Source organism: Scaptodrosophila lebanonensis, unplaced genomic scaffold (assembly GCF_003285725.1).
Source record: "Scaptodrosophila lebanonensis strain 11010-0011.00,11010-0021.00 unplaced genomic scaffold, SlebRS2 tig00001418-arrow-arrow-pilon, whole genome shotgun sequence".
Taxonomy (NCBI): domain Eukaryota; kingdom Metazoa; phylum Arthropoda; class Insecta; order Diptera; family Drosophilidae; genus Scaptodrosophila; species Scaptodrosophila lebanonensis.
The window spans coordinates 824,902-837,052 of record NW_022060744.1 but is presented as its reverse complement, the minus strand read 5'-3'; the positions used below and the strand labels follow the sequence as shown (position 1 = coordinate 837,052).

Sequence of the window (12,151 nt, the reverse complement as noted above, 5' to 3'; positions counted from 1 at the left end):
GAGTCACGCGTACTTCTTCATGGACCCTCGTAGTTGTGGATGTATGTATTATGTATTTATTCTGTGTCAGCACTCTCCAACAACAAAAGCAAGAGGGCTATCTTAAAGCAGTGTTCCCTCTGTTTACTTGCAGCCAAAAATAATTTTGCCATGACAAATTGCCTTTTTGGCTTTCTATTTGAATTTGTTGCTTTTGCTGCTGCTGCTGCTGTTGTTGTTGTTGTTGGCTGCTTGTTTATTTAACGTTTAAGCTTGTCTATATGCGAGTGTCCATTTGTGTGTATAAAAGTTTTCTATGCTTTGTTTGTATGGCCTGACTAAATTATACATATGTACATATATATGTATGTATGTATAGACATAAATCAAAAACTAAAAACGTTCGCGCCACAATTCAATGACCAACAGCTGTAGTGGATTTGTTGTTAGTGTTGTTGTTATTATTATTTTAGTGGGTAGAGCTTTGCCAAACACTTCGTATGTGGATGTTGTTGTTCCTTGATCGCAAACGCACCTTTTAATTTTGGGCTTCCGTTAATAGAATAACTCTCTAAACCTATATAGAGACAGAGAGTTACATATATAATGTGTGTGCAAAGTGTGTAGATTGCAGCTTAGGACCTGAAATTAATGAAATTCTGTGCGTGAGGAGGGGAGAAAAAAAAACAAGCTCGAGAGTCTACAGAGCGAGTTGGATCCATGTGGACCCAGCCGTTTTCGGAATCCAGGCGTTCATACAGACGAACAGACTTGATCTATATCGATTTGTCTCGCATATATACTTATGATGTCAGCGATGCTTCCTTCTGGCTATTACACAATTTTTACCGCTCGGGCACAGGGTATAAACAGTATATGGATATTACGACTATAAACGAAAAACAATTTCGATGAACACACCCCTGGATTCTCGGTGGCTTGCTGTTGGTCCGCTGTCGTTGCTAGGCAGTGATTAAATCTTGAACATTCATTGAGAAAAGCGCCGCCGTAGTCGTCATCAATTTGTCTATTGGCCTGTCCATCCGTCCATCCGTTTGTCTGTCCGCCCGACTTGCGTTGACCGTTTTTGGTTAGCCACGTTACGACGAATTCGTTCCATGCCCAAAGATGGCGACAGCTAAAAGGCATAACCAATTTTGGCGATGCCTGCGTACATTTATTGCTAATTTCAAATATTTTTTTGTTGCTGCTTTGTTGCTCCCCACTTTATTGTTAGCCAAAAGATGCCACATTGGGTGTTCGTACACTTTTATTTTGGCCAAAAAATTTACTTCTATGCAAAAACAAAACAAACAAAAAACAACAACAAACAGCAGTGACGACGACCGCGACGACTGAATGAATTGGATATTGCTTGTTGAAATTATGGCCCGTTTCTGGGTGGGTGTGCGAGATGGTTTCGTGCTCGAATTGGCACTCCAATTTGTGCTTTTCGCTCACAATCACGCACGCATGTCCATCTCTAGTTAATGCCAATTGAAACCCCATTCAAATAGAGGCATTTTTCTTATGTTTTTTGTTGCCAACGTGTTTGTTTGCCGGCCTGAAAATTTGCATAGCGTATCTGTAGCTTTCAGTTTGTGTCTGAAGCTGTATCTGGCATCAAGCATCAGGCACACAGTCGCAGTGGTGTAAACAATGTACCGGTCGCTGTGATAACGCATCTTAGAGTTTATCGACCCACCTAACGACCTGGCAACTCAAGATCCCCCCTCCCCCCCTTTCTGCTATCTATTCTGGCTACTCTAGTATAATTTAAATGACTAGACTGCTGTCATAAACAGACACGACTTACCGATGACTATGAGTACTATTTGGGGTTCCTCGACCAACTAAAGATCCCCCCAATTTACTGCCCTCATGGCCATGGAAAAAATCTAGATTACTGGATTGCTGTCGTAAACTCTTAATTTTTGTCACAATCATGCGCTTCTCAAACGACGGCGCTGACTGAACTTAATCGCCTTTGTACTTGTATACGAGTATGTTTTGGATTATTGGATTTTTATCACCTTCTCGCGCCCATCTAGGATTATTTGAATGCAAACATTCTCTGGGCGAGCGACGACTTCACATCTCCACCTCCACCTTCACCTCCATCTGGAGGGTGCAGACCCACTTCGAAGCCAGGATGACGCATTCCAAGGCACGTCGTCATCAAGTGTTTCTCTACTTGAGCTTCAGCTCCGGGGCAAACCCACTTTGGAGTCTACTCTGCGACTCCTCCAGTGTGTGGTTGTGTTGGTGGTGTATATACAAGTATATATACTATATACTCTCTCAGAAGTGGGTGGACGTGCGTTGCTGGTTAGCTGCTTGCCACCATCGCCCACATTCTTCTGGCATTTGAATGTCAACTCAGCAGCGAGACTTGCAGACTTCAATGTGTTCGTTTGTTATTGAAAAAGTATTTGAAAACGCGTTTGTTTTATCCGTTCAATGTAATAGAATTAATTTCCATTTTCCATATGGAGGGACAAAATTGCAAGCCATATGAAAATGGCATTTTGTGAATACACTCGGGTTTCTGCAGAATATCCATACAACACGACCATATCGTTCATTTTGTAAGTTGTTGCTTTATTTAAGATCTGTCATCTGTCTGGCATCTTACAAGGTTAAATGGGGCTTCGAAGAATAACGTTGAAAGACTATTATTGAGCCGGAATTGCAGGTCTAGCGGGTGGAGTTTTTGAGACGTTTGTGATGCTCGCTGTTATCGGATGATTATGATTAAGATTAAACTTAAATCGGATGATTAAGATTAAACTTAAATTTTTGTAAGGGGAATGCGTTCCCAAAGCACGAGCAAAATAGGAACCTGTTGCTCGCCAACTAACCGGATTTACTCCATTAGCCCACTATTTGGACTGAAAGGTCTTAAGAAATAAAGACAAGTTAGATTGAGCATTAGGTAATTAAGCAGAATTCTATTAGAGTAGAAACTGAAATTGAAACTGCATCGCGCTCTAATTTCCAGTTCTTTGCTAACCAAACAAATCCACAAATAAGTATTATAATGTTGCTGATCAGTCAGTCAGTCAGTCAGTTAGTTGGTCTTATATTTTGTTACATGCTGGTTCCATTTAACAATTACGACAAGTTAATAGATTTAGCTTGAAAGAAATGCTATTCCTATTCAGTCGACCCACCTACATGTTATATGTACATATGTACACCAAAGCATATTTATATGCACATATAAGTATGTATATGTATTTGTATCTACAAGTATGTACAGCTATTTATGATGTGAGGTGTATTTGATATTTTCACCTTTTTTCTAGGTATTTTTACCTGTGTGGGTTGCTGGTTGGGTTGTTGTGTATCAAATGTACGACTATTGCTGCGATTATGTCGTTTCTTTGTTAGTTTTATCGCCCATGTACATGTATGTACTAAGCATATTAAATGTACATACATACACATGTACTTTTTTATGTGCAGTTTGTGCGCTATAATTATTTTTCGTTGCTGCTTGATTGGAGAGCTCGCCCACGAAATTTCGGCTTACCCAATTCACAGACCAACCAGCCGACCGACCGACTGCCCTGGCCTGGCCTAGCCTGGCCTGGTACGACCGCATTTTGACCCTGAAATCACAAACCAAAGCGTTCGATTGAAACCCAATAACAAATGTTAGCTACGCACCCACATATCTATCTTTAAGTGTGTGTAACGAGTATATATATAAAATAATGATAATCAATCGGTGAAAAGTGTGTTAACTAGGTGTGAGTAATGCTGGTAATTGGGCACCTAAAGGGTCACTGAAATGAGAATAGTATTGTGTACATTTATTATGTCACAACTAATATTAATTACAAATCGAATGTTTATTAAAAGACATGCGATCGTAAAAGTGAAAAACAAGCTTTCACTTCTAAAAAATGCTCAGCAAGCAAGTAACGCCAATACATGAGAAAAGTAGACATCATTAATGTGTACATTCCAGTAAATCCGGTAAAGGAATCTGATTCGATCTGTGAACCAATCTTTGTGCAGACAACAAGGAAATATTGAAGTTAAACGGTCACCCGAAATTATTTCATATACTATAGAACAAGCTATGTTTGTAGTTGCTTTTGTCTGCAGACTTGCTGAAATATACATATATAGGGGGCGAATAAAAGAACATTCTTGCAAAGCGATAGTAAAACAAGAGAGAACGCTACAGTCGAGCAAGCCCGACAGTGAAATACCCTGTACCCAGACAAACCTTCGTCACTGAGTTATATGCGTCCCTAGCGAAAGCAAAAAGAAGAAGAAGAGCCAACTTCATGCTGGAGTTTGTGGGCCTAGTACTGGAGTGAAATTGTTTCGCTAATTTCTTTTCTGAGAATTTACCGATTTAGTTAAAATTGAAAAAAAAAGTAAATAGTTGTGCATGCGCAAAGTTTAGTTTATGTAGCTTTCGAAATATGGACAGTATTGACAAAATTCTGTAGCGGGAGTAAGGGGGACGAAATCCAACAAAAAAATACAAAAAAAACTCGTATAGCCCGGGAAGTTTGCCAAGTTTGGCTAATGTGCGCTCAGCCGTTTCCGAAATCCAGGCGTTCATCCAAACGGGCAGACGGACAGACATGTCTAGATCGATTTCTCTTGCCATGCTGATTTAGGGTACAGGATATAAAAGAAATAGGCCATCACACATTTATTTTGTTGGGGCTTGTGCCGGACTGTTGGACTCGTGGGAGTTTAAACGAGAGTTAAACGAATCGTATTTTTCAATGTCAGCGACAGCGACAACCTAATGACAGCGAAAGCGACAGCAACTAAATTAAATTATTCTTGTTATGTCCAAAAGCCACACTCGAGGAGTGTAAGCGACAACCTTGTAGGCCCTACAATTTCAAATTTAATCCCTTATTGATTTGTGTGTCTATTTTGTTGTTATTACTCGCTTGAGCATTTCCTTAGTAGATAGTAGATATTAAATTTTCGAAACAAAGCGCTAGCAAGTAAAAATAAAATGGACTTACAGGAATGCTTTGCTGGTGAGAAAAGTTAGGAAACATCAATACTGTCGCCATTGATTGTGGCACCGCTATACTTGCCTTGGTGGCGATAGATGGTGCATCGATTCCATTCCACATATTCCACTGTGCGTACAGCAATAATAACAACAATCTGCAATTTTTGGCTTGGCTTCTATCGATAGTATGTAGCATCGATTGTGCCACCGATTGTTTGCCAACTCAGGTCCACTGTGCCGTCAGCAGCAACAACAGCAACAACCTGTAGTTACTTGACTTGGATACTGACTGTGTATGTGTTTGTATGCGTATGAATGTGTGTGTATTTGTGCGCGCACAAAAAGGAGTAAATAGCAGGCTGAAGCTGTGCTGATGATGATGCAATCGTTGTAGCATGCTGCCGTTTCTTCTTCTGCTGCTTTTGCGTGAGCCCACATGGCGTATGCGTCATTTACCCAACGCTGTCCCTCTTCGGTTCGTTCGCATCAAGCAAACAAAAGCCTGTAATGAAACAACAAAAGACAAAGGAGCACAAACAAACAATGAAATACATACATATGTACATCTACATACATATGTATAAGTTATATAAGTACATAACACAGAATATTGAGGTAGGCCGGTCACCCTTTTGTTTCGCAGTTTTAAATAACAACTGCAAAAAGGACCTTTGAGAACTTTAAAAAACGAAAAAACAAAACTTGTGTACTACATGTTGCTAATTAAAATGTAACTGTCAACCGGTTGCTCTGGTTGTTGTTTTTTGTTGTTATTGAGCCTTGCTGTGCCACCTTAACTCCAATTATAATTTATGCTATAATTGCTTCGTTTCGTGGAATTTCATGAAATCCGAAATCTGCCGAGGAGGTGATAGAAACTTGCAGAAAACAAAGAAGACTAAGAAAAACTGCTTGTCAAATTCTAAGAAATTAAGCCAATTGGAAAATTGAATACTCACATACACACAACTTACTCGCACAGCAGCATGTCAAATATACACGTTTTTGTTTTGAAAATTTGTGGAAAAATTGACACATTTTGGGATTTGTTTTTGTTTTGGAAATTCATAGAAACCATCCCTCTTATTAATTTCTAATGAGGATGAGATAATTCAAAGAATTTTTTATTATTACAAAACTCACACTCTCGAAAGCGCAATATAAAGTGCAAAAATTTAAAAAGTCGCATGCTTATTTCTTTTCAAAAATTAAAAAAAAAAATTATGAAATTTTGTAATTCTTTTCCAAAATCATAAACAAATAGGTACAAATATATAAACAATTTGAAAATATATTATAATAAAAAAATTCCCTCCGAAATCGTGTAAAATAATAATACAGTTTGATTGCACTAGATTACTATCAAAGAAAAATTCAAAATAATTCAATTCAATAATTCAAAATTGCAATTGTCTCTAAGATAAAAAAAACTTTGTAGATAGATGAAAAAACTGCCATCCTGTTGTTTATAAAGAAAATATTTTTGCATAACAAACTCTGATAATTCCAAAAATTGGGATCGAAAAATTGTCTTCTTCTTGCAAATATCGATAGCAAGTGATGATGAAATGTCGCTAAAAATATTGACGATTGCTTGACAGTCAGTATGGCAAGGATTATTCATAAAGGGAGCGGCGCTATTTGAAAAAGATACCAATTGAGTAGTTGTCGAGATCTTCAATTATTTTAGTGTGGCTAAATGCTACAAAAGATGAAATACCCCTAAGGATGTTGTGAGTCAGGCGTGAGAGAAACACAGAAATGTAGAATGAGAGGCGCGTAGCTTTTAATTAAAAGCAAGCAACAAATGCTGACAGTGTGGGCGACGCTGACACCGACGATGGCGTCGACGCAGCAGGCACTCGCTTTGGTTTGTCAATTGTGACCTTAATCTCTTGCTTACCTATGGCGCGCTCCACATGCCGCTGGCTGGCCGGAAAGCTCGGGCAGTGGGGTAAAGAGATAGTGAGCGAAAGCAGTGCAAGCCATTACACAAACTAAATGATGATTATGACGATGATGATGATGACGATAAGGCAAGGCATGGTTGGGTTGCAGACAACTGAAGAGAAGAGAGCAACTGAAAATGGTAACGGCAATAATTTTGCTGGTGCTAGTGTTGTTGCTCTTCCAGTGTGCTACTGCCAGCGACTGAGTGTAGCGGGCGGGGGGGAGAGACAACCAGGGTAATTGCTTGCGCTATGTGCAATCGAAAATGCCGCAATGAAATTTTTAACATTTCCTCCAACTGGGTGAAGGTTGTGCCGCGAAGCCCAAGCGCTGTACTTTTGGTCCCCGGCACAGCAGCAGTAACAACAATAACACAAGCAAGAGCTAGCAAAGAGCGCAGAAATTTAATTTGTTGTGCTTGGCTACATTATAAATTTGACTTCATTTCAAGAACAGAAGTGGAAACACACAAGCACTTGCATACTTTCGCATGCAGTAAGAATAATCAAATGCATATTAATACATACATACATATGTACACATACCTACCTACGTATGTACATACGAACGAGTACATATGTATGTATATGTGTGCATGCAACAGCTGATGAAAGAAAAGAACTACCCATTCACCGACAGCTCCCCCACACTCTCCTGTGGGGCCAGCCAGCCCACCACTCTCGCATGCACACCCGTGAATTGAGCCATAAAAGTAGGCGCTTATTGCGCAATTTATGGTAAAATTACGTGTGTATGTGTGCGCGACAATTGTGACTCGCTAATATATGTATATGTAGGTATATATGTAAGTACATTTGAACCTGCTAATGTGGGAACTTTTTTGTAGCAACAGATTGTAGACACGCATATGCATGTATAAATGATCAAAATCGATTATCAAGCAACATCGAGAATGATTTGTCAGGGTGATTAGCTTTCGAAATCTGCGGCAGAACGATTTGCAAACCCTGTAATTTAAAGGTACATATACTTACATACAGTGCAGTATAGAGTTGAGCCAATGCAGCAACAACAACAACAACAACAGCTGCGTGCAGAAATTACATTTATAGCTATAATTTTCTTTCAAATTAAAAAATAATGGCAGATGAAATGATCGGCTAAGAGCAAGTCGGACAGAACTTTAAATTGTAATCAGCAGCAAACGATTGTGCATCCACGACAAATAAGGGCTTCCCCTTTTCCAAAACCACACCAAGAACTTTCTTTTAGTTAGCCATCGACGAAAAAAGTGATAAATGTACATAGATCTGTAACTAATGCGATGTGTTTTATGTTGTTGTTATATGGCAATATTCTAATATATACATATGTATTTTCTATTGTACTAGGAAAATTTACAAAAACTCAATTCAACAGTAAATGGTTACAAAAATGGTTTGATCGCTTTTAGATCAAACAATTTTTTGAATAGCACACGAATTATTTCAAAGCATAATACGGAATTAAAATCTATTTTATAAAGTATGTATTTCCTTGAATGGAGCACATACTATGTGTATATACATATAGATTTACGTACAAATGCGTACATGCATATATGTATGTATGTACATATGTATTACGCATACGGGTATTATTTGAATTCCTTGGCTCGTGTACATGCCATGAGCTAATATTAAATTATTTTAATCTAGTTTCCTGCTAATGATCATTTCATGGAATTGTATTTTGCAAAAGGAAAATTCCAAACCCATTCCAAAACATGATTTGAGTGCCACTTAATTAAAATTGCATTTAATTGGAAATGCACCGAGCTTGTGCTTGAATTTAACAACCTTCCCACACAATAACGCTGTTCAACACTGCCACCCACTTGGTACACGTGCAGGCGGAAGTGGGAGCACTAAGCGCTTGGCCGCACTTTCCAACTGACGACAACTGCAAATTCAGCGTAGGTTTGAACATGATTCTCAGAATTTGTGGAGAGTTTACCATAAAAATAGGGATTGGGTGTTTGCCACTTTGACGTAGAAGATGAATTCTTGTTAACTCTCTTATAGTGCTATATGCATTGCCATTGTCATTGACGTTGCCGTTGTCAATGGCAATGGCAATGCCAATACCAAGGCCAATGCCAATTTGTCGTTATCCACCTGCTGGCTGACGTTATCGTGTGGCTTAGAAAATGGCAGCGCTAGCTATGCTCTTAAGTATGTATGTATGTATATTTATTTAGCTAGAATTTAATAATTTTCACCTGCAAACAATTTCTTTTGCTGAGCTTTGATAAAATTATTTGCTGATTAATACTCCTATATATACACAATGATCTTGCTAAAAAGAAGAAGAAATACGATTATCATTTTAACAGTAACTGAAATCACATATACATACTATCTTTCTCAATCATCCTGCATCTCATTAAAAAGCTTGTTCCCGGCCTACTTTAGGTACCAAGTGCCTTAAAATGGATCTGAGTTGGATTTGTTGAAGTTTTTTCATTTATCATATGCATAAGTTATTTTTTAAATGCATCGTGCATTATTGGTAAAAGCTGCCTACGCCCTTGCTGTTATCTATAGTTATCTATTGGACTGATCCTTATATGTACATCATTTGAAAAAGGTGGTCATAACCCCCTCTTCTTCTTTAAATACAAAATAAACTTTGAAAATTAGGAACGATAGTGGGCATAGAAATTAATTGTGTTTGTTTTTGTACTGAAAACAAGTCGATACTATAATACTAATCGTGCAATTTTTGATCCTCTGTCCATTCTTGTGTTGCAGGGTGGCTATCCGGCACGTCTGAAGAAAGTGTTAATTGTGACGGCGCCGCTGTGGTTTAAGGCGCCGTTCAAAATACTGCGCCTCTTTGTACGGGAAAAGCTGCGCGAACGCGTTTTTACCGTTTCGGTGCCGCAGCTCGTTTGGCACGTGCCTCACAAGGCGCTCCCTTTGCATTTGGGTGGCACACTGGAAATCGATCACGCCACATGGTTGCTAACTTGCCGCCAATCGATGACGAATCGTGAAGACGAACTGCTTGCCAATATTGTGGGTGTCGGTGTCGGTGGTGCGGTGGCGCCCGCAACGACGTCGACAGTAAGCAACGGCAGTGCTGCCAATGCTAGTGCAGCCTCAGCGGCAACAACAACAACAGGGACGACGGCAACAGCAACGACAATAATTAGTGCAGTCCATCAACTGACTGATAACAACACGACCGTCGTTACGGTCAGCGACAATTCGACGGCAGTGGTTGGTGGTGCAGCAGCGACAACGACAGCAACGAGTGGTGGCAACAAACAAACAAACGGTACGGCCGAAGAAACAAACGAGAACATCACAATTAACGGACTGAGTCCGAGTCATCATCGTGCCACAACCAATACGCTCAGATTAAATACCAGCGGCATACCACAGAGCAACGGGACCGGGGGCGACACTGTGTCTGCCATAGCAGTGGCAGCGGCGGCGCAAACAAGTGGAACTGTTGGTGCAACTGTGGCGCTTAACGGTGGCAGTGGTGGTGCCAACAATGGCAGCGGTGGCGGTGAATTCTGGTCTGAGAATCCACCAAGTAGTGCTTCCTCTGGCTTCAGTGATGACGACAGTCTGGCCGGCCAAGAGGGTGATCCAAAAACAATTAATCAAATCGCTGAAATGGTCAAGGAGCGCGGTCGTGCGGGTTTATGTAGAGAGTATGGCGATATAAGGAATCGTGCTCCCGATGGCACATTCTCGCATGCGCGGTAAGTGTGTAAATTGTCATATAGTTTCGAAGTTTCGAATTTAAAACCAAACTTTCATTTCGCACAGCATGCGCAGCAATGTAACCAAAAATCGATATACAGATGTCCTTTGCTATGATCATAGTCGCGTGGTCCTGGCGAACGAAGGCGATGACCCATCCGATTACATAAATGCGAATTTTGTCGATGGTTACAAACAGAAGAATGCATATATTTCAACTCAAGGTGAGTCCTCCCACCAAACAAAATTTCTCTATGCACAAAAAACGAATGTCCGGTTTGAATAGAAAAAATAATAGAGATTGTGCGCAATTTTACCCATAAATGGGGTAAAATGCGCACTGAATTCGGGTTCAAAGCCGATGGAACAGCACAATAACTGAATAGCTCGCCTGCTAGCCACCCTAGATAGGTGAATATGAATAGCTGGACGGGCTATCTGGCCCACTATGGCTTCGTTTTAACGCAAACACAACGATGACAACAATAAAACGATGTAAGTCGTACAAAAATGCGGACATGCAATGAAGCCTAACAAAAGCTTACAAGGACATTCATTAGCATCAGGGTGGGGGCCACCCTTTATTTCAGTTTTCCCTTTCTAAATTAATCCAGAAAACAAATGCTACTCAACTGGTAGTTTACGGATTACCTAATAATTTGAAAACTTGTATCATTTCTCATTTTAGGTCCACTACCAAAGACATCCCTGGACTTTTGGCGCATGATCTGGGAACAACAGTGCTTAGTTATAGTTATGACAACGCGCGTTATGGAACGTGGGCGTGTTAAGTGCGGCCAATACTGGGAGCCGACTGAAGATAGTTCCTTAGAGTTTGGAAATTACCATGTGCGAACAATTAGCGTCGAGTGCAATGAAGATTATACGGTTGCCTCGTTAGAATTGAGAAACATAAAGGTAGGGGGGTAGCATAAAAATTGTATCTTTCACATCACCATCTGTAAATTCTCTTTCTCGCAGACTGACGAAATCCGCAATGTCTCACATTGGCAATTCACCAGCTGGCCGGATTACGGCGTTCCCAGCTCGGCAATGGCAATGCTGAACTTTTTGCAAAAGGTGCGCGATAAGCAAGCGCAAATGGTTCGCGCCCTTGGCGATACCTGGGCGGGTCATGCGCGTGGTCCGCCCATTGTGGTGCACTGCAGTGCGGGCATTGGACGCACAGGTGAGTGTTGGTGGTTGGGCCTCACTTTCTCAGAGCCAAAGTTGAAAATCGCCACTTCCTGAACTTCATTCGATTATTTGTAGATATATTTTTGATAGACTTTAAACAATCGAATAACAACTTTTTAATTCCAACGAAATACAGATATTATAACGACAACCGTTTTTGACGGACATCCAATAAGTTTTCTTCTTCAAGCGAGTTACACAAGTTCCACCTATTCCGTATTTAAATATATATTTCTATATGTTTTAACCTGTAGTCAATTATATTCTTGATAGATTGAACGAACGAATATCAAATAATCCAAAAATT

The 12,151-nt window shown here is 40.0% G+C and overlaps 1 protein-coding gene across 3 annotated transcripts in view; it reads left to right on the top strand.

Annotated features, from left to right (window-relative positions):
• The window catches only part of LOC115633289 (tyrosine-protein phosphatase non-receptor type 9), a 60,962-nt gene that overhangs the window by 47,599 nt on the left and 1,212 nt on the right, over window positions 1-12,151 (top strand). For all 3 annotated transcript variants that reach the window (XM_030530700.1, XM_030530698.1, XM_030530699.1), the window contains exons 4-7: window positions 9,682-10,646; window positions 10,714-10,871; window positions 11,336-11,565; window positions 11,629-11,836. In XM_030530700.1, coding sequence (XP_030386560.1) covers window positions 9,682-10,646; window positions 10,714-10,871; window positions 11,336-11,565; window positions 11,629-11,836 — 1,561 coding nt within the window. The remainder of the gene's footprint in view (window positions 1-9,681; window positions 10,647-10,713; window positions 10,872-11,335; window positions 11,566-11,628; window positions 11,837-12,151) is intronic.